The sequence below is a fragment of the Lissotriton vulgaris genome, chromosome 6 (assembly GCF_964263255.1).
Source record: "Lissotriton vulgaris chromosome 6, aLisVul1.2, whole genome shotgun sequence".
Taxonomy (NCBI): Eukaryota; Metazoa; Chordata; class Amphibia; order Caudata; family Salamandridae; genus Lissotriton; species Lissotriton vulgaris.
Genome location: NC_141694.1, coordinates 271,785,089 through 271,812,125, shown reverse-complemented (window position 1 = coordinate 271,812,125; position 27,037 = coordinate 271,785,089). Strand labels below are relative to the sequence as shown.

Genomic DNA, 27,037 nt, shown 5'->3' with positions numbered 1-27,037 from the left:
TCTCGTGTCGACGGGCCCACCGATCCCGGATAGTTTTCTTCGATCGGAAGGATGCACAAGCTGTGCAGGTCGACTCGTCGCGTTCCGGCGATAGACAGAGGTTGCAGACCTCTTGGTGGTCGCTATGTGGAAACTTTGCTTGACATACCGGGCATCTTTTGAACGGAGTTCTTTCCATGTGGTGTAGGCCACACGGCGTTGATAGGCCTAACGGCCCGCTTTGATGACCGGATTGGAAACGATGGCGTCGAAAAGTATTGTAGTCGATGTCGAAGGTAGTTTGTAGAAGTTTGAGGAAGTTCTGCGCTTCGACATTGCAGAAAAATAGTTTTCTAGCCGGTGCGGAGAAACTCTCATCCGAACCCAGTGCCGGAAAAAAACAATCTAAGGATGGGGCCCATGCGCAGTATTGTCCAAGGGAGGAGTCACCTATCTCGGGACTAACAAAGACTTCTTCAAAGAAGACAACAACCTGCAATCATCCGAGCCCAACACCAGGTGGCGATCTAATGCTAATTGTACAATCTGCAGCTCATATGCCTTGAACATCGTTGTTCTGGCTGTTTCCCCTTTTTGAATTGTTTCCCCGTCCAGCATCTCAGCTCCCCTTCTCACCACCAAAGCGTATAAAGCTCCCCCTCAGTCGCCCTGGTATAGGGAGAAAGCAGGCCTGGATCTGGAGAGGTATCCAGTCCACAGGCCTCACCCAATTCTTCCTACCAGTCCATTTCGTGTTCAGGCTAGTCTCATAGAGGGTCCAGCTACTCCTCCCAATATTCTCCATTCCTAGCCCTTCAAAATAAGGCTGAGGAACCGACCTAGGATCCAAGGGAGGTGCTGGCGCTGGAATCATCTCCGGGTGGTTGGTAATAAGAATGAGGCTTGCTGAAGCGTAAAGATGGCGGTCCCACTCTAAAAGTGCTCCGGACCCCTTCATCATCCGCTTCACATCCTGCTGCCTGCGGCTGCCATCCGCACCTTCTGCATGCATGCCGAGATTCCCTGAAGCGGACGCAGTGCACCAGTGACTCCATATTGCGGCTTCACTGAGCCTGATGCCTGCTTTGACTTCGGGCCTGGCGACCTCCACTGCCGACTGCCCTTGAACCGGGCGCATCTGATTGCGGCGTGCCCGGCGGCACTGTGCCTCCTGCTCTGATCGGGGGCCCGCACGGCGGGTCACTTGTTCCTGGAGTGTACTGCCCCGCTGGACCAGAGACCCGTCCTGAATCCAGACCCTCAAAGTGCCCAGAGACACAAAATGGCAGCTCCCAACTCCGGAGGCCTGTGAGCCGGGTAAGACGTGCGGCTGACTGCTGCTAGACCCGTGGGTGTGGACCCTCTGTCAGGGAGGCGGCATGGGGAGGTGCCCTGCTCTGGAGCAGACCCGATTCCTGCACTGCAGCTGGTTTTGTCCAGCTGGAGCCCGAAGCCAGGACTCGTTTTGGCTCCACTTGAGCCGTGACACCTGGTGAGTGGGGCCGGGGATCGGTTGTCACGTCGGACAGAGGCGGGGAGGATCGCTGCTCAGGCTTCTATACCCCCTCCCCACCTCCCCCGGTGGTTTGCTGATAGAGGGCATGCACTGACCGCTGCTGCTGGAGTGAACTCCACAACATCCCTGTCTGGCGGTGGCGGACCCGCTTAGGGGGGCGGAGTGGGGCCAACCGGCTGTTAACACCGAGCAGCGAGGGTGCCAGGAGGGACTCCCTTGCCTACCCCTTCCTCTCCAGGCCATTGCATGCATTTCCACTGCCCCACGCTTTTCTTCTGGGCCAGGGTGGACTGGATGTTCACGTGGGCTGAGGGGCGTACGCTAAGAGAGGTCCTCCCGGACTTTCACCCATTGTCATCTCCCTCTGCTCACCATCCCCGGCTCTTGTGGCTGTCTGGACCCGGCTGGGCACGGGGGCCCAGGCGCACCGACCCGTCCACATTCTCTTACCTGACTGGTGCCGGGGTTGAGGCCCGGTTCCTGCGATCCTGCCCCGGGCCCTGTGGAGGGGGTGCCAGCTTACTTCTCTCTCGGCCGCTACTTTGGGCGGAGCGACCTGTGCCCTCCTGGCACTTTTTTGAGCCTTCTGATCTGGCCAACCCAGGGCATGGTCCTTGGGCTGAGTGGTCCACCATTCTGAGGTGCCCCTAACGGGTGGGGGATACTTCCTGGTTCCTGTGGCGTCCGGTGTGTGCGCTAACAGCAATGGGGATATCAGGATACAGCTAATCCGGCGCCCTTTGTGCAACATGGGCTGCCTGAGAGGGGGTGGAATCGCCTGCGTCCAACGAGCAGTGTAGGGTTCCGGGAGCAGGGCCCTCTCCACTGTGCCCCTCGCTTCTTCCAAAAGCATCTAACCCAAGCTGTGCTAGCCGTCAGACACTTACCTCCCCATACGTATTCAGAATAACTCTAACCAGCTCCCTGACACACTGAGGTGAGCGCTCTCCCCACTCAGTTGTGACTCCTGCCCTTTGTTCCTGCTCTGAGAGGCCCACACGAGTGTCTGCTCTCCCGGCCCCTCCCTTCTAGCAGCCGTTGACCCTGGAGCCGCGTTCTCAGACCCTGGTCGAATCCCGCACTATTGCTTGAGGCGCCTGACCATCCTCACACCAACTCCTCTTGGACCCGAAGCCTTTGCTAGGGTGGGGCTTGTCGTCTGTCATGGGGAAAGACCAGACCTCTAAACCCGCGGCCACCCACACAAACAAAGATGGACCAATTTACCACCTCTAATCCTGAGCCCACAAGGCAGGGTGAAGGCAGCCCACCCCACCCGGTAAAGCCTTAGTCGCCATTCTGCAGGCGATCAGCACATCACAGGCATCGGTTGAGGGGAAGATCGGGGAGGTCAGGGTGGACATGTCCCTTATTCGGCAGGACCTACGAAACGCCACTGCCCGAATTACGGAAGCTGAATTTCGCCTCTCCACAGCTAAAGACGATAGCCACCAATTGAAGGACCAGGTGGCCAGCCTACAGTCGCACACCAAGGAGCTTCATCGGTGTGCTGAGGATGCTGAAAACCGAGCATGTCGCAACAACCTCTGCCTGGTGAGTTTCCCCGAGGGGGTTGAGACGAATCCGGTATCCAACTTCATTGAATCTTGGTTCTCCTCATGGACGCCAAAGGATGCACTCTCAGCGTGGTTCGCAGTGGACACAGCCCATTGGTCCCTGGCACCTAAGTCACCACCCTGGGCCCCACATTGTTCCATCATAATTAGAAACCTTAACTTCAAGGACCGGGACACAATCCTGCCCAAGGCACCCTCTAGGGTACCCCTCAAGTTCCAAAACCACACCATTGTGGTATTCCCTGATTATACCAGGGAAGTGCAGGACCAATGCCGCTCCTACACGGATGTCAAAATTAAGCTGCTGTCCCTCTGCCTACAATATCGGCTCCTGTCCCCGGCCCCCCTCTGCGTCATTTTTCAGGTAAAGACACAATTCTTTGAATCGCCGTCGCGACCTGGGCATGGTTAATGGTAGAACGTCCCCTCGGACTACGACGAAACAGGTCCCCCAAACCTTCAGTCCGCGCAGCCCCAGTCTCCCAAGCAATAGCGCCGGAGGTGAACGCAATCCCACAGGAGGCGTCAATCTCAGAGAGCGGGACCCAGATCGTCGAGCATGGGGGCCCACAGGCTCAGGGATTCTCCTAGCCTCTAGGGCTCTTCACCTCGCCATAGACATAATTCGACAGGTGGCTCATCTGCAGATCCTCCGTCACTGGCCCATCGGGACTTAGTCGCCGAGGACTCAGACTTGTCCAGCAGCCCAACAATCTGATACTCTTAAAGGCGTGTCTCTGGTTTAGGGGACGGCGCCACTTCCCAGTCTGAAATACAGTTGGTGAACCCGTACGCAGCAGACTGGGGGTGCTGTTGGATGTCTCCTGTGGCTGCTGCTGGCGGGGTGCCTGCCAAAGGTCTGATGCGCGGCACCCTGAATCGGCCTTTGGTGACCCTTCTCCCCACATGGCACGGGCCAACATGGAGCCCCCCCACAGTTTTGTCCAGCCACGTTCTAGGTGCTTGAGCCTCTATGGCTCTCTCAATGGACACACCCTTACTGCTCCAGTGGCATGGCGCCACGGCAGACTTATTGCTCTACTTTGTATGTCTTTTTGCCGACACATTGTGCATCCGTCTACAAGGAGGGGTCCTCCACGCAACCCAACCCAAGCGTTCTAGTTTGGTTCTTGTTGCTGTAGTTGGGCCGACAGATGCTTCCATTCTTGAAGTGTAGGGTGGGGGGAGGGGAAGGGGATGGGACAGTTTTTCCCATTGTTGTTGTTTCCTGTTGTATTGCTACACCAGCCTTATTGATGCTTTGTACGATGTTCCCATGTACCACTAGCACAGCTTACTCACATGCACTTTCCCGTGCCTGCGCCAGACCCCATGTGCACCCACGACTTCACGTGGAACGGCGAGCCGCTACACTGCCCAACAGCCAACATGACCGACGCACCCATCCCAGGAGCTTTCCTCTGCACACTGTCCTGGAACGTTACTGGGCTCTTAGACAGACTCAAACGAATGACTGTTCTACGATATGCTCAAAGCCTAATTATAGATGCACTCCTGCTTCAGGAGACCCATCTGATAGGTAACCATTGTCCCTTCCTGGCACGCTATGGGTACAACAGAGTATGGCATTATGGGTTCACCCGGTGCTCCCGCTGGTTGGCTATCCTCTTTAGGTATACCCTTCACTTTTTGCTCATGCAAGCTATTCACGGTCGTCAGGGAGTATCCATGGCCCTCTGCGGAACAATGAGCGGAAATCCCCTCAATCTTGTGTCCATCTACTTGCCCCCCTCGATGCTCAGAACGACCCTAGAACATTCCACCGACCTGCTCACTGCCTTGTCATTGGGAGCCACAATAATCGGGGGAGATTTTAACACAGTCTCCAATCCACACTTCGACACGACAAGCACGCCTTCCAACTCTAGACTTGGCAAGCGAAGCAATTAACAAATTGGTCCGACTCCCTGGGCCTCTGCAATGCAAGGCGTATCTGGCACCCTCATACCAGACAGTTCACTCATACATCTGCGGCACACCATACTCAGGCACGCACAGATGCTGTATTTGTCCCATCCACGGACTGCCAAATGATTCAGGAAATCCGAATACTCCCCAGAGGCATCTCTGACCACTCCACCCTGCTCCTTAGTATGGGGGCCCCTCCTCCCTCTACACATCCAACCTGGTGGATGAATGCCTGGTTCCTCCAAGACAAGGAATTTAGAAAGGTGGTAGGGGAGGAGCTCAGACAGTACTTCCTGACCAACGCTGGCTCTGTTCCCTCTCCGGGTACCCTATGGGAGGCGGGCAAGGCTTCCATACGTGGCTTTGCCAAGGGCCAACTCAAACGTCAGCTGCAGGCCCAGCTACATCAGATCACTTCACGAGAGGTTAAAGCGTTATGCCTCGAGCAATCCCCTCCTATTGACGGCGACACCTCCCAAGAGAGGCAACTTGCAGCTTTCATTGGACGCTGCCAAGCTCCTCTGGAGATCCTCCGCAGCCAGGATGTATGGCTGGGGTGATAAGAACGAAAAGATTCTCCACAGACTAGCCACATACCCTAGGGCCAACCGCATTATCCCTGAAATTGTGGACCCGGATGGGATAGCGCACCGATCCCCAATGGCAAAGCCCATGCCTTCGCTTCCTACTATCGCACACTTTACGGGGCGAGAAGCGTCGCTCTCCGACTTGCTGGATGCAGGTTGTGCCCGCCTCCCCCATCTGGGCCATGCCGACTTGGACCGCCCCATCACCCATGAAGAAATTAGCGAGGCAATAGCTCACACCTCGTCGGGCAAAACCCCAGGCCCGGATGGCCTCCCCCAGGAATACTACGCTATATACTATGAGATCCTCATCCCACGCCTCGCAGGGCTCCTTCCCACATGAGACAGACATGGCCACCATCGTTGTTCTCCCTAAAACCGTCATCTCCTTGATGTGCGGACTATCGCCCAATTTCTCTTATAAACACGGAGGTTAAAATATTTGCCTCGATTCTCGCCTAACGGCTGAGGTCCTACCTCGCAACATTGGTCTACCCAGATCAGTGCGGGTTTAGGCCAACACGTGGGACTAGGCACTGCCTCCGTCGTCTTCATCTGGATTTGGCACACCGCCACTTGCTTACTCCCTATCCTTCCCTATCCCTCCTCTTCGCCATGGCGATTCAGCCCCTGGCAACCCTGATTCAATCTGAGGACCGCATCCAGGGCTGGGAATGGCACAAGTCGGAGGCAGACAAGATTGCACTCTATGCGGACAATGTTTTAATTTTTCTGGCCGAACCCGCACAGTCAGGCCCTTACTGCCTCAGGATCCTACACTCCTTCGGGCAAGCTTCCGGCCTATGACTCAACTCCAATAAGTTGCTCCTGTTCCCTTTACACTTAGCCAGGGACTGCTACGACTGGCAACCCACAATACCTCCTAGGCGACAATCCTTCAAGTATTTGGGATCTGGGTTGCCCTCCTCCCGGACCTCGGCTGGTCCCTCAACGTCACCCCGCTTGTGAAAAAAGCAAAGGAAGACCTCCACAAGTTGCAGGCGCTCCCCCTGAATCCATTGGGGAGTCGCCCTGTCTCCAGAATCCTCTACATCCTCCAAAACACCCCCTTCTGTTTTCCGTGGGCCTGGTTTCGGGAACTAGATAGTATGGCCATCAAGAGTTCCTTTGTGGAGGGGGAGGGGGGGGGGGGCTCTGACCCTATGCTGGGTTCCTCCCTTCGATGGGGGCATGGGGATGACACATTTATTTTTATGGAACCCAAGGCGATAACTGCACCAGCTAAACTCCGCCTGATCCAACTGTACTACTTGCACGCAGCCTATTTAACCCTGGTATGCCTTCATAGGGGAGGCTTTAACCCAACTGCCTCCTGCACACGTTGTGGCCAAAACCCGGCAGACTTCTTCCATATGGTATGGGAATGTCCCCATTTGGCATGGTTCTGGGGGGACATTGAAGAAGAACTCACAGAAATCCTGGGATTGGAGGTTCCTCATGACCCGCGAAACTCGCTCTTAGTGATTACGGATGGGCTGGACGGGTCCAGAAATAAGAACCTCTTTTTCAACACGGCTATGGTTGTAGCAAAGCAGGACATAGCCGCCTCCTGGAAACTCCCAGTCCCACCTTGCTCCGGAAAGTGGCGGAGGGTGGGGGGGGGGGGGGGGGGGGGGGGGAAGAGGACCTGGTGTGCTACACAGAAAAACCTATATACGAAGCACGGGGATGCCTGACGAAATACCATCGAGTGTGGGGCAAATGGCCGGGTACCATGGACTACGTCTGGATTGGCTGCGTTAGGAGATTAGGAGACCAATTATTCATCCGAGTGGGAACTGTCATTGTACATTGCTGATCTGCTGGTATTTGTCTAATGTCAAAAGCAATAAAATGGTTTATCAAAATAAATAAGAATGTACCTGGAGCTGGTGGTTCCAGGACTGTCAGCGCTGAGGTTGGCTCTGGGGAAGGTGGCAGTGGCATGACCAGTGCCGGTCCCATTTCACCACCAAATTGACTGGGGAGGCGCCGGTGCTGCCCGGACGGAACCAAATGGAGCTCTCGCTGAGCCTCCAAAGGCGTACCGGGAAGGTCAGGTTGTCCAAATATGAGGCACATGGCGGCATGAAATTCTTCAAGATGGGCGGGGGAGCCTGGAAAGGCAGGGAAGCTGACCCAGACGCAGATTCCGCACAACAAGACCTAGAGTGTCGAGACTCCTCGGTCACGTTGGTTGACGGACCAAGAGATGTTGAACGACTTCAAGTGGGAGGACAAGGACTTAGGACTCGGGGAGCGGTGCCTGGACCTTTCTCTCGACCGAGAACGAGATCTTCGGGGTGAACGGCATGGTGCCGCCCGCAGGGCCTCAAGCAGCTTTAGCTACAGCTCCCTCAAAACTTTTGGAGCAATGGCCCTGCAGTCGGAGCATGACTTCGAATTGTGGTCACGCTCCAGGCACCGGAGACAAATCAAGTGCGGAACAGTCACCGACATGGCTCGATGGTAGGCGCTGCACGGTTTAAATCTAGAAGTCATTTTTTACACCAAAAATTGTCGATAAAATATTGAAAAAGGACTGTCAAAAAGTGACAGAGGGTCGTCCTCCTCATGGATCTGTGCTACCTAGCGCGAAAGAAAAGAGCTGACGCCAGAGCGGCGAGGTGCGCCGATATAGGTGAGCGGGTGTCACTTCCAGCGCAGACGACTCTGTCACTAGGAGCCAACCGATGCCACCTACCGGCGTGTAAGGGTGTTGATCGAGCAAAAGTCTTCCAGATCCAGCCTGATGCCTGGGCAATTCAAAGGTAAGGAATCTGTTGCTAGATATCTCTATCAGATATATTAAACCGATTCAAATATCTTTTTGGAACAAATTACTAACTCCTTTTTGTGTGATAAAATTTTCTGTACAGGTTCTACACTTCATGTCTGGAAACATCCCATCTTTTTTATATTAAAGAGCAAGACACCAAGGATTTAACGGTTTGTGGGAATGGTTATTGTGCGACCATGCATTCTAAGCTGGGCCACTTGAATTATGCGATTCTGCAGCTGCAACGAATGCAGCATAATTATAGATTTGTCACATAATCCATCATCTGCAGATTTTACCCAAAAAAACGGTTTCTAGACCCAACGGATCAAACGTTACTAAAAACGTTGCATCATGTGCTCCTGTTCAGTGGCAGGCCCTTCACAAAAGTTAACTGGTCATCTTTCAGTAGCCTATTGCTATATTTGGTTGTTAAATTGATACTACTGAGGTGAAATATTTACCCAGGCAGTGTTACTGTGAGTAAAAAGTGACAAATTAAAGGTGATGCGATCACAAAATGTGCTGCATTGTGCCACATAACTTGCCTTTTCTCACTGCATAATTTAGTCAACTCTGCGGTATAACTTGGTCCTCCCCTATCTCATAAGTGTTGTGGCCATGATAATAACAAATAAAATACCCTCTACCACACTTTAAAAAAATATTGCAAGTCACCTTAGAGTTTCTTGACTTTTTAAAGGACATCAGCCTTCCGCCTCAGTCCTCTATGTGATCAGAGAACTAGTCGGTGACTTGTAATATCCTTTTACCGTACAACAGGGGTACTTAATCCTATATATAGTTTATATGGTTGCACACTAATGTAAAGGATATGAATGATTGCATATAAAAATTGATGATGCATATAAAAATGGTGGCGGGGGAATGGAATAGAGCATGTTATCGTCAGGCTGTTCTCAGATAAAGTAGTGCAAACAATTTTAAAGGCAAAAAGTCAACAAGGAGTAGAGAAGGAACTTCTGATAGAACCAAACATTAACAAGGCTAGAAAAGTAAATTAAATATCATTCTTCGAAAGGCTTTTTACCATGTATACATCGAATTCATCCAGACATCTGAAGGGAGACTCAGCGATTGACCACAGGGAAAGGACAAAACACACCGTTGAGAAGGAGCGTTCGCCTCCTGATAAGGATCTCATATCGTTCAGAGCGGCCTTGTTTCCCTCGCCAGGCTGGACCTGCAATTAAGCAAAGTACGGTGGTTGTTAATTACTATGCTACATGGACAGCACAAGCAAACCTTCTCCAAGGGCATGTTGTGTTATGCGTGGGAAGTTCCTGTTCAGTGCTCGACATTCAGACACGGGTACAAGTCGGCGGTACACGTGGGTAGACGGGGCCTACCCATAATTTTCACAGGGCAGACTCCTTCCTGCCCAGAAATTAGGCCCCACTGAAATATGCTGAACTTGTCGGGGTGTATTTTCCAGACACCGAGACACGTTCAGTAGACCTGCACGTTGTCTGCTTTCCATTCCCAGCAGCAATGTGCAGGTGGCAAGGGAGCTTTGTTATTTTCACATTCCAGCTAAGCCAAAGATAAAGGCCAAAGTTAAGGGACCATTAAGCCTCCTTTTAATACTGTATCCTGGCTGGGTGTGGTCTGGTACCTCACTGTTTTATTCAAATACAATGTAGAAGCAAAGGCACACAGCTTATCAGTTTACAGGTAGTTAAGAGAGGCATACTTTTCTTGTATAAACACGAGATATGCATGAAATTTAAGAATGTCAGATGTGTTGATCTCGCCCAGTATTCACACAAATAAGAATTAAAATACCACTGTTCTATTACTTTTCTAGTGCTACTCACCCCAACACAGGGTGTCTGAGCGCTTTACATCACACTTAAACATTATACATTGAGAATAAATCATATAAGTGTGTAAATAAATGCACAATATGTGATGTATAAGACAGTGAGGGTTAAAAGATGTAGGAGTCACATATTCTTCATAACTCACTCTGCTATATTAGAAGGATTACAATGTACGAACTGCAAGTATCAAAAGGATCTCTCTGTTAAAAGCAGTAACCAAAATCTGCCAGATGCATGCAGGTGACATATTAACCTCCTAGAAACTTTGATTCAAAAGTGGGATTAAACAAAACACAAATCTCTCCAGCTAATGCATTAATCTCCAGATATAACTTACCATTATTATTATTCCTTGAAATTTACTGGGCACACAAAGATCACTGCAGGAGGTGCCTTAACCCTATAAGATATTTTAAAATGCAGACTTTGCAACCTAATAAGCAGAACAGATCTACTGCCATGTTTCTCATTGTTGACAATGTGTTTGTGATAGGGTTTGCAAATAAATAAATGCATTAGTTGAGGCCCAGATTTTGCGTCAGGGTCGGTCCACTTTTTTAGCACAACCTGACACAAAATTAATTTGGTAAACCTTGTAATGCACTTAAATGTACTCATGCTGGATCTGCCAAACATATGGGTGAGGCCTTAATATCTGATATCACTTCTTTTGAGGTCACTTCCTGCAATGTCACGAGCTATGACATTATGCGCTGCGATGTCATGCGCCACAATGTCACTTGCATACTGCCTAAATTGGTTAGTGCCCCCATTTCTTTTTTAGGTTGAGCCTAGAGGAAGCGCGCATCCGTTGCTCTGTGAGGCATGCTTTGCTAGAGTATGCAATTGAAGGCTTGCCCACTCTCCATCCATATTTGTAATAGGCTATCGTCAATATCCTTCGTAAATGCTGGCTTCTGATTCGTAAATAGGCTTGCTAGTCCCTCCTTAGTTCTGTTTGTCTTTATTTGGAACCTCCCATGGCTACTGATCATTTTCCTTCAGCTGTTATGCGGTAATGTGTCAATTAGTCCGTAAGCCCTATTTTCTTTATTGAGTTTCTCTTACTGCAGGCAGGACATGCACTGCTACAGCTGGGACTGCTTGTGTTTTTTAAACAGCACAGCCTCGTTTTTATCTTATCTGATGGGTTTTTGAATTTACAGAATGGGCACCCGATTTCTCCTTAAAACGGGCGACCGCTTTCAATAACTCGGCACCCGTTTTCAATCACACAGGCGCCCACTTTCACTTTAGCACGGGTGCCCGCTTTCAATAACACGGGCGTCCGCTACCACTTTAACCCAGGCGCCCGGCATGAACCCACCACCCACCCACCCCATCTCAGCCTAGTCTTTCGCCATCATGCTCGTGTCTGTTTCTCCCCACCACCACCAACCAGACCTAAAGCCACGCCTCCTCCACAAGACTGTACACGTTGCCTCTATCCTTGCTTGTTTAGGACTTTGCAAGTCAGGCGCTTACTGCTGCATTAAGAGTTTTAAATATTTACGTCTTCTTAACTAGGTTTCCTGGGCACTGGTCACGGTGTAGAAACTGTGTATATGCTGGTTGTCTGAAGGCCATACGTACTAGCTGTCAGGGCCGGCGCTAGGCATGGGCAGCGTGGGCAGCGGCCCAGGGCCTCGCAGCCAGGGGGCCTCGCGCTTTCAAATGCTTCAGAGTTTGGAGGCCCAGGGGGCCCAGGAGGCCCAAGGGATTTAATCAATATCTGCCTGCCTTGGCCTAATCGATGCATCTGCATGAGGATAGCAGCGATTAGACAGGTAATTAAAGAGCCGTTAGGTGTGAAGTGCGACCTGCCCCTGGTTGAATAAGAAGCAGGATAACCTGCAGGGCGCTAAAGGAAAGATAGAATGACTGCGCCTCACACTGAAAACAGCTCAGCTCACCCAGGACTAGGGAAAGGGAGCACAGAGTAAATGAAAGGGGTGCCAAATACGGAATCAAGTGAGAGGGGGCGGGGGGAGCAGAGAGGTGTGATAGCAGCCAGACAAGAGGTGCAGGAAGAGGAGCACAATCAGAATGTAAAATTGGCTGGAGCAGGGCTTTCAGTGTGCTAGGTCCCTCGAGTCTTTACCTGGTGGTAAATTAAAATCGTCATTGAAACAGGCCCCTATCGACCCTATATTCTTGTCCTTTACTTTACCTTCAAAAACAATGATCCTGTATCAGCATAATAATTGTATAACACATTGGCCGGGTTGGACATTAGGGCAATCAGGCAGTGTGTAATGGTCCATTCTGCCAGGTTATTATTTGACCTGTTTTTTGGGCTGTTTGTTTGCCTGCTTTATGGTCAGATGAACATGTTTTAAATGTTGATTTTCATGATATTAAAACAAACATTGCCTGCAGCAAAATCAAATTATGCAATCTCTCATACCTTACAAAAAACGTAAACTGCCCTAATTTTGACACTTTTCTAGCTAACTAATTCACTAATGGGGGCCACTTTTATTTTTGTGCTGGGCCTATTTCCTGACCCTATGAGGTCACTTCCTGACAGGTTAAATCTTATGCAAATTATAGGGGCCTCGCATGTTCCTTTTCTGCCCGGGGCCCCACAAATCCTCGGACCGGCCCTGCTAGCTGTCCTGGCCGTCTTTTGGCACCTGAACGGGGCTTTCTCTGCAGTGGGCTGGGCTTCTGTCCAAAGGCTGTTATATAGAGGCCACGTGACCATTGCAGTTCAGTTGCTGGCCAGCTGTGCTTGGCACCGTGGTTCGTAATTGTGAGAGGGAAACTAAAAATCAGGAGGGGGCTGCGAGGGGCAGTTCAATAAGCCAATAAAGGAGACACAATGCATTGAATAGGGTTTAAGGGCCTCATTAACTGGTCAAAGAAAGTAAACCCTAATTAGAAACCAATGCACAATATCAGTCGCAGGAGGGTGCAGTGTTTATCTGAACCTCACACCGAGGGTGTGAGGTTCAAACAAACACTGCACAAACATTGCGTTTCATTGGCGTATTCTGGGAGGTTACGCCTTTGTTCAACTGGTTCACTTGCAGTGAATTAAGTGCTAAAAAAATAAAAATTCTAAAAGGAAATCACAGACTGGAACTCTGTACCATCTGGTTACCTTGGGTAATACGCCAGGACTGCCTCTTGACTACAAACACACTTCTCTCACACTTCCCAGGTCCATGCGTAAGTAGCCCATCCAGTGTGGGTGGAATTAACGTCCTGGAACTTGCAAACAGACAAGATTAGTCTTTGCAAATTATTTTCAACCAAGAGAAAGCAAATGACAACGTTCCGCAGAACTGTGGGCAGTTCTGAAAGCTTATAGTAACTCAACCCAACTGTTACCTCCTATTACATCATAATACCAAGAACCCATTGCTGCTGTCTGCATTAAAGGGATCTTTAACACTTGCCTTTCCCATAGAAGGCAGCATTCAACAAGACTCTCAGCTTAGTATATGCACGGGTGACACTACTGACTCGCACACGGCCCTCCTTCAGGGGCTTCACGAAGGTGGCATTTGTTAATACTTATAGGAGCACCAGTTACATTTACACACGATCACATTCATGTTTTTTCAATACCACATAAATACGCACCACATAAAAGCTCTGTCACATAGCAACCAACCACATAAATACGCTCCACACCATGCCACATAATTCCAATCAAAACCAAAGGGGATGATGGACAGAGTGTTGAACAATGCAAGCACTCACCCCCAGTCAACTGATCTAGGTTTAATCCATCATCATTCTTTAGCTTACTCCGCCAACCCAGTTCAGACATGGCCATATGCAAATCAGTCTGACCCTGTGCCTCATGGGAACAGTCCAGCCCGAACTGCCAAGCCATGTTTTCCCTGAACCGGAAACGAGCATCCTGGGACCGGTTTCATTCCACACTACTTAATTCGACACCAAACCACATAATTCATCTCAACAACACAATTACACAACATACCATACACATCCAATCAACAAAATTCCACACCATGCCTCAAAATTCAACAGCACACCACATAATTAAGCTCTAATAGATACTACTCCACAACACAAAATATGATTCCACATAATTCCACTCCAGTTCTCAAAGGCCAATAACTCGATTTTAAGCATCTTAGGTTGTGCTAGGGCCCTAGATATCCCATGGTTGCGTGGAGTGTTGAGTAGTTTGCGCAGTATAAATATGGAAAGCATTTTTTGGGACCCTTCACTTGCTGCTTTAGTCGCAAAAAAGGATATGCAGAATGCTCTGTACTCCTTATATAAGACCGAGCGTGAGGCAGTAGAGGTCAGTAAAACTACTGTGCGTAACTATATGGCCATTGAACATTATAGGCACCCACTCCACATCTATTTGTTACTACCGATGACTCGCTGGGAGACAAGTTTATTGTTCCGTTTAAGGGCGGACACAATTCGTTTTGTAGTCTCCTTCCCACTTGGTTATTGTTCTAATTCAAACTCAATCCCGAGCCCGTGCGATGGGAGGAGTGAGCAGTCTGTAAAGCATTTTACATTCGCCTGCAAATTTTATATCAAATATTTCAAACAGTTTTTATGCTTGTATTTTAATAAGAGAAGACAAATTAGTTTAGAGGCAGCATTTGATTCCATGTTAACTTTAGAAGATGAGGATCTTATTTTTCGCACTTGCACTTTCCTAAAAACGGCAGTAAGGGCACGCAGATCCATCGCTGAAGACTGAGAGTAATGCAAATAGCTTTGTACTGTGATGATCCTAAATTTTGCACTAAATCACTTATGATCTGTATAATGAATGTATTTAGACTATTTGACTGGTTAAAATTTTAATATGTATGTAATGTATTTTTATATTGTGCTTTTATGGGTACTGTGGTACCCGAATAAAGATTGACTGACTGACTGATAATTCCACTCCATTATGCACAAACCCACTATCCTTCCTTCCATTGCACTCAATAACACATATTTACTATCCACATAATTCCACTGCGCACCATGCCACATACCACTGCACAAAGCCACTACACATAGTACCTCGCAACATAATTCCACACCAAACCAACCCGCATAATTCTACACCATAGCACATACATCCACTCCATAACACATGGGTAAAAGACATTGTCATTAACAACGCCACTAGCTCTAACTTTCGCAAAAGCGAGACCTATTGGCTTTGCCAGTGCTTGTTTAGGACATGTACCATGGACACGGCCACAGACCAGCACTGCGGGCTGCACTACCTCCGATGAGGCCACGTGCCTGTGCGCACTGCCTCCGCCTCGCCGAGACTCCGAACTGGAATAACTCATTTCAAGGGCACGCAATCAAGCAGCAGCTTTAATTGCCGTGCTGCAGTGGATCTAATTAGCATATGTGCTAATGACAGCCACCAATCACAGGGGCTCCCAGTCGAGCAGCACACTGTAACGAGAGTCACTGCGGATATACTGCTGCAAGAGGGGACCCCTCCCCCACGTGGGACAGAGAGTGCTCTGCTGAGGGCATCCCTTACCCCGCCATGACACCCGGTGGTACCCGCGTGGCGCCTGCCAATCTACTGCCTCTTGCTATGGACAGCAGGGAACGCATCAGCACGTTATACAACTGATAACACATCACTTTAACATACACTAACGTACATGAAAAGGATGCAATATTATGTACATATGCTCGCTCAAAGCATGAATGCGCTGCTCAGTGCATACAGTGCAATAAATAATGGGCACATTATGCGGCGTGTTTCTTCTATATGCAGGATTGTGCAGCACAGCCCGGCGTGTTCACCTAGCCATGATGTGTAGGCACCTCACGGGACACACGCACACAACGGCGTGGAACAGTAGGCGTGGTAAGGGCACACAGCAGAATGTCCAAAGAGCTTGGTTACTCTGTGATATTTCATAAACTATTTTTAATATTGATTTTCCTCAGCATTGGAATTGCTTTCTTTAGTGGGAGACTGTTTCGAACGACACTGCGACACGAGGCCACTAATTGCCGCCACAGTTCCACCACGTCTTGCGGCTGGCACCGGCAGGCAGAGCGCACCGGCGCCTTGCTGCTGGTTTAAAGTAGGGTCTTTCCTGCCTCTAAAATACTGTTCTATCGCTTTAGATATCATATATCTAACTCCATTCGAACGGAACAAACATGTATAGAGAGTGGCTTTAAAAAAAAACAGACTTGTAAGTTTACAGGGTTAAAGAGGCCCCAAGGTAACTCAACCATGGAGATAGACGCGTTGCGCAAGATTGACTACAGCGCCCCCTGGGGGAGATGTAAACAGCCCTTATATTGCCACTGTTCAGACTCCACAATAAATAAGCACGTCATTTCTTTCACGGACCCTTGACAAAGCCTCAATAGAGCCAGCTTTAGAATATGCGTGTCCCGCAAGAAGAGGACACATGTGTCTGGAGAAACTTGCCTAGAATATTCCAAAGGAATAAAGGATGCAGGGCAAAGTTAAATGTCTGAGGCAGCAGTCCAGGGTCGGGCTGGCCTATAGGGCAATCTAGCAGGGTCCGGTGAGCTGGTCTGACCTGTCAGTGTGTGGGTCGTTTTTAGGTCTCGCCTACGCAGCGTGCATGCGCTAAATATGAAAGAGACCTTTAACCTTGGGTTCCCTCTTTCGCCCAAAAATGTGCACACGTTCCATTGAATTCAGTGGCAACGTGTGCACGTTTGGCGATTCCCTTGCGGGAGCGAGCAGCTGGCGCCATATGTTATCAATGATCGCGCTTTGCTGCTCGCTCCCGCAAGGGAATCACGCAGACCCCCTCCTCTCCCCCCTCCCCCTGCTGCAGCGCAGGGCGCTTGTTTATTTTTACTGAGCAGGTCGTGCCCACCATTGTCCTGCGCCTGTCAGCCTTGCTGTGTGGCCTTCCTTCTGTATCATACTGCTTCAGTAGCGCGCCTTACTTGGGAAGTTCCCTGAGAATGGGGAACAGTCCAGAACAATGCCAGGTGAAGATAAGCCTCCTGCTCACTGAGCAGTGACACCCCCTCTCTGATCCGAAAATCTCCCCGTACCTCTGATATTTTGGCTGCTTTTTCTGAAGCCTCATAATTAGTTAAATCGGCTCCTGCAGTCAAAGGGCACAGAGGTTCACAGTGGAGGTGCTGCACTCGCAGCCCGCTGAGGGGGCTAATTCTTCCAGCAATCAGCAGAGTGAAGCTGCAGGGGCTCTAAGAAGGGTGGAAAGAACAACAAAGCAGTGTTAACGAAGTAAGTGGTCTTTTGTAGACCTATGAAGTACTCGGGTGCGGCTGTGTGTATGTCCGGGAAGCTGTCTCAGCAGGGCTGCCTAACACCACTGGGAGAAGGGGGGTGGGGGGCTGAAGCCCTTTGAGCTCAATGGGCATTGTGCGACCTCGTCTCAATACTCGTGGCGGAAGGCCCACAGCCGTGGGGGTGTCCGCATAGAGTCTGGATACTCCCATGTGACGGCAGGGCCTCTGTCCCGAGTGAGGAGGCTTGTTGTGAATCAGGGCCTCTGGGTCTGATTCACAAAGGGCCTCCACACTCGTGGCGGAGGGCCCGCAGTCGTGGGGGAGTCTCCACACTCTGGCGCATTCGTGTATGGATACTCCCCCGCGACGGCAGGGCCTCTGCCCCGAGTGCGGAGGCTAGTTGTGAATCAGGGCCTGTGTGTCTGATTCACAAAGGGCCTCCACACTCGTGGCGGAGGGCTTGCAGCCATGGGGGAGTCTTCACACACTGGCGGAATCGAGTGCGGAGACTTCCCCGCAACGGCAGGGCCTCCGCTACAAGTGCGTAGGTCCTTGGTGAATCAGGTCCTCTGTATTTACAAGCTCAAATCGACACTGATTTGCAAGTGTGTGCCACTTTTTTTGCTATCACATTTGCTAATCAGGGGCCACTTAGGTTTTGGTGGGGGCCTACATTCTGTCCCAGTCACTGCCAGGTACTTCTGCGGTAACTCCTGGGGGAGCCTCGTTTCCCTGCATGATGACTGCTACAGAACAAATAATTATAAAGTAACAACTGTTTTCACACATGAAAAAAGGAAAACAAAACAAGCATTGGTAAACGTATCAGGTTTCGCCTATGGGATTAAAACTAACTTAAGAGGTATGGGAGCGGTGTATGAGTGTACGGAGAATGGGGTTGTCTTGTTCGATATTTGCCAGAAGCTCTTGGCTCTTTGGTGAGAGGGGCTCATAGTGGCACTATGAGCTAGCTGGTCTACAGACTAACATATCCTTTGGGGGTGGCTGGAATCAGTCTAGACACCAATCCTTTAGTTTATGTATCTAAACATGCAGATCCTGTATAGATTTGTAGGAACTACACTATTGAATACAATATATTTCACAAGCACAGCGAAACCGCTGTGAAGGTGAAACCTAGTAAAATGGGAGTTTAAGGCTTGGCAAGTGGATTAAATGCCAAGTCAACATTGCAGTTTAAAACTGCATGAATCTGCAGTTGCAGGCCTGGGACCTGTTTTACAGTGTGACCTAAGTGGGTGCCACAATAGGTGCTGCAGGCCCACTGGTAGCATTTAATTTACAGGCCTTGGGTATGTGGAATACCACTGTACAAGGGAATTGTAAGTACATTTAATATGCCAACTAGGCACTGGTTAGCAGTGGCAAAGTGCACAGTGTTGTAAAGCCAATAAAAATAGGTTTAGCAAAATGGAAGAGAGGAAAAAAGTTTGAAGGAAGACCAGCAGTGGCCGGTGCAGGTAAGCGCCGTGGGGCAGGGCAGGGGATGTCGACAGACGATGGAATAGGGAAACTTAAAAAAATATATCCTATTCGGTCCACTGTCGTCATGCCACTTGCCCCACCATGCTTACCTGCACTGGCCGCTGTTAGGGAAGACGACCCTCAGGCTGACAGGTCTAACACTAAAGTAAAAAAAATCAAGTCTAACTAGCAGCTACATGGGAAACTCAGGGCAGGGGTACTCACTCTCCTGAGCTATGTAAGGAACCTTTTTTCATCAGACGTAGCAGGCGTCACAAACATGGCAGCTTCAGCGTCTGACGTTTATTGAGATTTGATGGGGAAAAAGTCTGTCTCATGACTGAAGAAAGGTGGATAGGTGTTGAAGTACTGTTGTGTCTTTATGGTTCTTATAGGTAACCCATACACTAAAAGCAGTAGATAACCACAGCGATCTATCAGAGTGATGCATCAAATGATAAACTGGAAGTGGCTTACAGAATACCTGATCTCTACTTAGCAGGAACTCTAGGTTCACGGTTTTGTACTGGAAGGTGCACAAAATAGATGGACAGTACCATCTAATCGGTAGGCTGTAGGGGTGGTTGAGATGTCTCATCTCTAAGAGAACAGAAGTATTTTATACTTTTTCAGAACAATTTACTTCTTTCATCAGAATGGTAGTTTCCAGCGTTTTGAATAATTGTTTCAATTGCAGCAGACCCAATCACAAATTGTTCTATAAGTTCGACATCAAGAATGGAAAAAAGTGTAAGGGTCACTGGGCTAAGCACTCCCTTCCTGGTAAAAGTATGTGAAAGTTACGTAGACGTTATAGAAAAAAAAAATCATTAGTAGCCAAAAGGTAAAATACATATTTAACAATTAAAAACGTAATTGGATAGTAAAGGTTTAAAGGATATTTCAAGCATCTTAACAGCCAATACAATGTCTTGGTTTATAGCTTCTTCACTTTTACAAGTGCACTGTGTAAATGGCCATTAGATTTCTCTTATACTTCCTATTATTGTTTTGCATGCTGGAAATCTGCTTTGTAAATTATTGTACTAAATGCAGATATTTGTATCAACCTACAAGCCACAGATTCAAAACCTTACTGGAAAACTTGACCTTTCAACTCCTTGAAGTGGATAAAATGAGTATCATTAGAATGTTAATATTAAGTGTTATTAATAAAAGCAACAGGAGGTGACCTCATTGCCCCTTTGGGATTTCATCCTTTCACTTGCAGTTTGCAGATACCCCGGGATACAGCCTCTGTGTACTCGACAACAATGATGATTTCTTGAACAAAAAAACTTATGACGGTTGGTCATTAAAACAATTGACAAACAAAGCCTGCTGTTTGAAAAATTCTTATATATTTTTTCAATACTTTACTATACCAGATTCTGTCTCTTGCCAAAAATTCCCCACCTTTAGAACAGTGCCATGTACCAGACTGGCTCTGAAAGATTTTTCAGCATAGCCCTGTGCACCTGTAGGTGGTATCATGCAGCACCAGGTCAACCTCGTTCCACCCAGGAAGTGACGTCTGAGCCACATATATGAATCACCCGAGCCCGCTGACATCAGTTCTTTTCTTGACAAAGTCTGCGCCCTCTGAAGCAGAGCCCAAAAACCACTTATCTGTTCCAGTGTGCAGATCTCTAATTTGGGACCTTTTAAGATAAAAAATTGGCGATTCCACAGAATGGGAGGTTGGAGAGAGGTGAGGACTCTATGGTTAGGGTGTTAACAAAGGTAAGTAACTTGTTCTTTTGAAAAGATACTTCTAAATTTAGATTTTCCACCTTTACAACAGATTCCAAAGAAGAACCTCTCTAAGTAGGTGGGTCTGCGGTATGGCTCAAATAATCAAGTTCTTTGGAAATGCTCTTTCTGGTGGATACTCCTATTGAAGCAAAGATTCCTCACCTGCAGATATCCCCAAACTGGATGTTTTTCAGCACAGCACCTGCGTGCTGATAGGTGGCCTCCTGATGCTCCATGCTAACTTCCCTCTGCCACAGAGGAGACAACCAGAGCCAAATAGGTACCCTACCGTGCTGATGTCAAGTTCTTTCTGGATATTGTCGAAAACATCGGACATGGAGCAGAAAAGTAATCAATTATACCAGTGACCAGATCTCTAAATTAGGACCTTTTTGAAGGAAAAGAGTTCATTCCACAGAAGAGGGAGGCAGCAGGGCCCTGAGGAATATGTGGTTAGAGTATCTATGAAAAAAGAGGGTTACCTTGTGAATAGATACCACAGAACTACCTCCCAGGAAGTTGGTTCTATGAACTGGCTCAGACTACAAAGTGCACCAATACCCTCGTAGCTGCCTGACAAATGTCCAGGACAGGCACCCCGCGTGCCAAAGTTAACAAGTTACCTTTGGTAACACCTTAAATGGTAGCAACCCTATCTAGCTGCAGATTCCTCACCATAGAATTATCCTCAGGCGTCAGAATGGAGCGGGAAATATTTTCATGAGCATTAACTCACCAGTAAGTGGCCTCATCCACACCGGTACTGTACTGAGGTGCGCAGTGCCCATTTCGGCGCCAACACAACGGGCTGGTAGTTATTTTTTGCGACTTTCCACGCCTGAAGCACAGAGTCACAAAGCACACATACCACTGGTGTGGAACACAACGGCCATGAAAGAGGAGAAACACTTCCTAGAAATCTGTTAGCAGAGCGGAGGATGGGTGGGTCAGTAAGGAATCTGCAACTAGATGGAGCCTCTTCCAGATAAGACTTTATCCAATGTAAGTGGCTTGTTCATCTAATAGAGACTTCTATCCGCAGATTCCTTACCTTAGAAGACAGCTCGCCACAACGCCGACCCATTACGCCGGCCACACGCTAGACCCAGTCTTCTCCTCAGCTCCCACATCTCCTTCAGCCTCACCACGAACTCCTCTGTACCGACCACTGCTGCATCCACTTCACCTTCCAGAAAGCCACCACACACCACCGCACCCAACAAATCCCACACCGCTGCTGGAATAAAGTCACAGAAAACCAACTACAGGCAAACCTCGCTCTCAGCCCACCCAACGACCCCTCCAACACCGACGACGCTGCCCACAACCTCAGACGATGGATAGACGACTGCGCCAACACCCTTGCCTCGCTGAAAAAACCCACCTACAGAGACACCAGCAAGAGAGCCAGCTGGTTCACCCCGGAACTCCCAGCATCCAAGCGTAGCTGCCGGAAACTAGAGAACATATGGCACAGTGAAAAGAAAACCGGACAGCCACATAGCCCACAAAGACGTCATCCGCAACCATCACCTCACCTCATAAGGTCCGCCAAGAGGATCTCCTTCAATAACCGCCTCAACAACAACGCACACAACAGCAAGCTCTTCAACATTGTGAGGGAACTCTCCAACCCCAGCTCCAACACCAACGACATCCCGCCATCGCAAGCCCTGTGCAGACAGCTCCAACAGACACCGACACACCAGACTCGTCACACACCATCGACCACGACCCCTTGCCAGCCTGGGCCAATGTAAACATCAATGACCCCACCAAGACCATGAGCACAATCCACTCCGGCTCCCCGTCAGACCCTTTCCCGCGCCACAGCTTCAACAAAACCAGCAGCTCCTTCGCACCCCACCTGCGCAACGTCATCAATCTTTCCTTCGAGACCTCGACCTTTCCAGAGAGCTGGAAACACGCCAAGTTCATTGCCCTACTCAAAAAACCCAAGGCAGACCCGAGAGACCTCAAGAACCTCCGGCCCATCTCCCTGCTTCCGTTCCCAGCCAAGGTCATCGAGAAGATAGTCAACAGACAGCTAACCCGCTACCTCGAAGAAAACAGCATCCTAGACCCATCCCAGTCAGGGTTCCGCAGCAACCACAGCACCGAGACTGCACTCATTGCCGCCACCAACAACATCAGGACTCTGCTGGACAACTGTGACACCCCAGCCCTCATCCTGCTGGACACACCCCAGCCCTCATCCTGCTGGACCTCTACGCCACCTTCGACAAGGTCTGCCACGCACTCTACGTGCACGCCTCCATGACGAAGGGATCCGAGATAAGGCCCTGGATTGGACCACCTCCTTCCTCTCCAGCAGAACCCAGAGAGTCCGCCTCCCTCCATTCTGATCCGAAGCCTCCGAGATCATCTGCGGCGTACCCCAGGGATCATCCCTCAACCCAACACTGTTCAACATCTACATGGCCCGCTCGCACGCATCGCCCGACAGGACAACCTCAACATAATCTCCTATGCTGAAGACACCCAACTGATCCTCTCCCTCACCGAGGACCCCCCTCACCGCCAAACCCAAACTCCACAACGGAATGAAGGCTGTCACCGACTGGATAAAGAGCAGCTGACTATAACTGAACACGGACAAGACGGAGGTCCTCATCCTCGACTCCAACCCTTCAGCCTGGGACGACTCCTGGTGGCCAACGACACTGGGGGCAGCCCCGACACGTACCGACCACGCACGCTTCCAGGGAGTCATCCTCGACTCAACGCTCTCCATGGCCAAGCAAGTCAATGCAGTGTCCTCCTCCTGCTTCAACAGCCTCCACATGATCTACAGGTGGATCCAGACAGATACAAGAAGAACAGTCACCCAGGCCCTCGTCAGCAGCAGACTAGACTATGGAAACCCCCTTTACGCGGGCACCCCGACCAAGCTCATCAAACGACTGCAACGCATTCAAAACGTCGCTGCACGCCTGCTCCTCGACGTACCTCCCCATAGCCACATCACTCCCCACCTGAGAAACCTGGACTGGCACCCCCTCAACAGGAGAATCTCCTTCAAACTCCTCATCCACGCACACAAGGCACTCCACAAGACTGGCCCAGCCTACCTCAACAGACAACTCTTCTTCTACGTCCCTAACTACGAGCTCCGCCGACCTCTCCCTCGCCACCGACCCGCGCATCCGAAGAACAAACACCGGCGGCAGATCCTTCTCCCACCTCGCCGCCAAGACCTGGAACACCCTTCCACTCGACCTACGAAAGATTCAAGACCTGCTGACCTTCAGGAGGCTACTCAAGACCTGGCTGTTCGACCAGTAGCGGCACTCCTCCCCCTTTTTTTCCCAGCGCCTTGAGACCCTCGCGGGTAAGTAGTGCGCTCTATAAATTCTGTGATTGATTGATTAGTATAGATACCTTAGCAATACCTCCCTGGAGGGGAGTCCGTAGACCGATTTCACACCAGTAAGTCCTGCAGGACCAAACAGGCAAAATGCCCATCCCTACATTCCAGACCGGCCAGGCAGTAGTGTTTAGTAAACCTGTGCAAAGAGGCCCACATTGCTGCCTGGCAGATGTCCAGGACCAGAGCTCTGCGTGTTAATGCAGTGTTTGCAGCTTTTGCTCTGGTTGAATGAGCACATAACCACTCAGGGGGCTGCTTCCAAGCTAATGGGTAGCAGAGTTTGATACACAGCACAATCAAACAGGATATGGGGCTCTTCTGTATGGCCCGTACTTTCTAGCTCCAACATACCCCAAGAAGAGTTGGACGTACCCCCGGAACTCTTGTTTGCGATCAAGGTAGAACAACAATGCTCTTTTTGGGTCCGGATGGTGAAGTCACTCCCCCTTCCTTAGAGGGATGAAGCAGAGAGTAAAAAGTAGTCAGAGTGTTGGACTGGCCTACAGACAGGGAGTGACCACTTACGATAGAATGGAAGCTCTCTTACGATGCACCTGTTTGTCTGAGTAGATGTTCACGTAAAGAGGCTTGGATGGCAGTGCCTGAAGCTCACTGACCCTCTGGGTAGATGTTATAGCTATAAAAAAAAAGATGGCGTGATAAGGAGCCTGAGTGGACAATTGTGCAGGTGCTTGAAGGGAAATCACTTAAGGAAAGTGAGGACAAGATTGAGGTCCCACCGCAGCATAATAAAAGGAGAATGTGGGAACAAATGCTGCAATCCTTTAAGACACCTTGTAGGGGATTTGAAGAGGTATGGCTGATCAGGCAACAGCAGAATAGCTGAGTTAGTAGAAAGATAGCCTTTAAGAGTGCCCAAATAAGAGCCCGGCTGGGCAAGAGAAAGAATGAAAAGAGGAAACTGAGAAAGAGGGGCAGAAAAGGGATCAATCTGTCTTTCTGTACACCATGCCACAAATTTCCGCCAATGGCAAGCATATACTTATTCGGTGAAGGGACGCCTGGCTGCCAAGATTATATCACAGACTTCAGGCAGAAGGCTGAAAGCGGTCACCTGTCTCTGCTCAATCTCCACGCAAGAAGGTGGAGCGTTGACAAGTTTGAGTGGAAAACCCTACCTTGCTGCAGCAACAGAAGACCCACACGCAGGCGCAGCCTGATCAGAGGACCAATTTACATGCTCAAAATCTCGATACACAAGACACTCCATGCCCAGTCCGGAGCCACATGAACAACTTGGGCCTGGTTGTTCCTCATCTTCTTGAGAACTTTGGGCATTTTTGATCCGTAAGGCATCTTCAGCTGAGTTTGGTGGCTCTGGCGTTCAGAAAGCCCACCAGATGTTGAACCAGCGAAATGCCCGATGTACCAGCCTGTCCAGAGAGCATCAACTTCACCCTGCCCTGTTTGCTGCAGTACCACATGGCAGTGGTGTTGTCCGTGAACACCTGAATTCTTACCTTGATGGGGCAAGGGGAGGCAAAAAGGGTTTCAATGTCAGCTGGATCACCCGGAGATCCAACAGGTTGATGTGGAGTCCGGATTCCAACAGAGAGCAAAGGCCTCTGATCTCAACCTCGGTCAGATGGCCGCCCCATCCCAGGAGTGAAGCATCTGTCAATACTGTCAGATCTGGTTGGGGAAGGGAGAGGAGCCTGCTGCAGGCCCAATAACAGTTTGTTAACCACCACTGCAGATCATGTGCATTTCCCTCTGAGATCTGGACCCTTTCGGAGAGACTTCCTAGATGCTGTGCAAACTGGAAATTCAGGTCCCACTGTAGAGCCCATATATGCCAGTGGGCATGTGTCACAAGCAGGACGCCGGAGCCCATGAGGCCCAGAAGCCTCGGAGTCAGTCTCAACCAAATCCAGGCTAGAGGCTGAATTTAACCCTCTCCTGAACAGGCAGCCAGTGCAGATCTCGAATAGCTTTTGACACTGGACTGAACTTAGGAATTTTAGATAGTACTCGTGCTGATGCATTTTAAAGTGACTGTAGCTTCCGTAAAATTCCCTTTTTTGCTCCGAGGTAGAGGGCATTACAGTACTAAGACGATATCAAGGCTACGATTTTCTGTAGATCCATCAGGATGAACAGGATGTGGTGAGATTGACCTGGACTGTGAAAGTTAGTTGATCATCTAAAATGACCCCAAGACTCTTTACCTTTCTTACTGGAGATGGACATTGTCCAGCAACAGCTGGCCACCATGCGTCATTCCAGAAGTCATGGCATCACAGGGCCACCATCACCGAACCCACTCTGCATAATGAGTCGGTGGTGTCAAGTCCATATCCAATGGTGAACTTAGTAGCATCCTTCCTGTAGACAGCCGCCTGGTGTAGGAAGCTGGCTCTGTATATACTATAACAAAGTAAGGTATAGCATGCGCAGAGCCTAGCGGATCACCAGAGGTAAAACAGAGGCTAAATTAGACAAACACTAACATCTGTATTTGTGGTAGCGTGGTCGAGTATTTAGGTCTATCAGGAGGGTGTGTTAAGCATTTATTGTATTCACTCAAACAAGACTGATGGCGCACACTCAAGGAGAGAATCCAAACCAATTAAGTATAAAAAAAAGTATATTTGGGTTTTATTTCGAGAACCAAGCAGGACTTGGCACAGACAAGTAGGATATGCTTTCAAATGCAAAACTTTACAAGGAAACTGAAATCTTTACAGGTTTGAATGTATAAAAATGACTTCAGAGTACTTGTAATTACTTTTCAGTTACCTTTACTACTCTGGATGATATGCCTAAATATCACACCGTGGGTCTTACAAAACACAGGTAAGCACAACAGTTTTTAGTACAAAGAAAATTACTTGGATTTTCATACAAAAAGTCAGTTCAACTCAGAACATATTTGGAGGGAGAAATCATAACATTGGTTACTATGGGAGAAAATAATTTAACAGTTTGCAGGTAAGTAAATGACCTGCAAGGATAA

At 49.3% G+C, this 27,037-nt stretch overlaps 1 protein-coding gene across 2 annotated transcripts in view; it reads right to left on the bottom strand.

Annotated features, from left to right (window-relative positions):
- The window catches only part of SMC6 (structural maintenance of chromosomes 6), a 602,788-nt gene that overhangs the window by 90,403 nt on the left and 485,348 nt on the right, over nucleotides 1–27,037 (bottom strand). For both annotated transcript variants that reach the window (XM_086926302.1, XM_086926303.1), the window contains exon 25: nucleotides 9,419–9,571. In XM_086926302.1, the coding sequence (XP_086782428.1) occupies nucleotides 9,419–9,571 (153 nt within the window). The remainder of the gene's footprint in view (nucleotides 1–9,418; nucleotides 9,572–27,037) is intronic.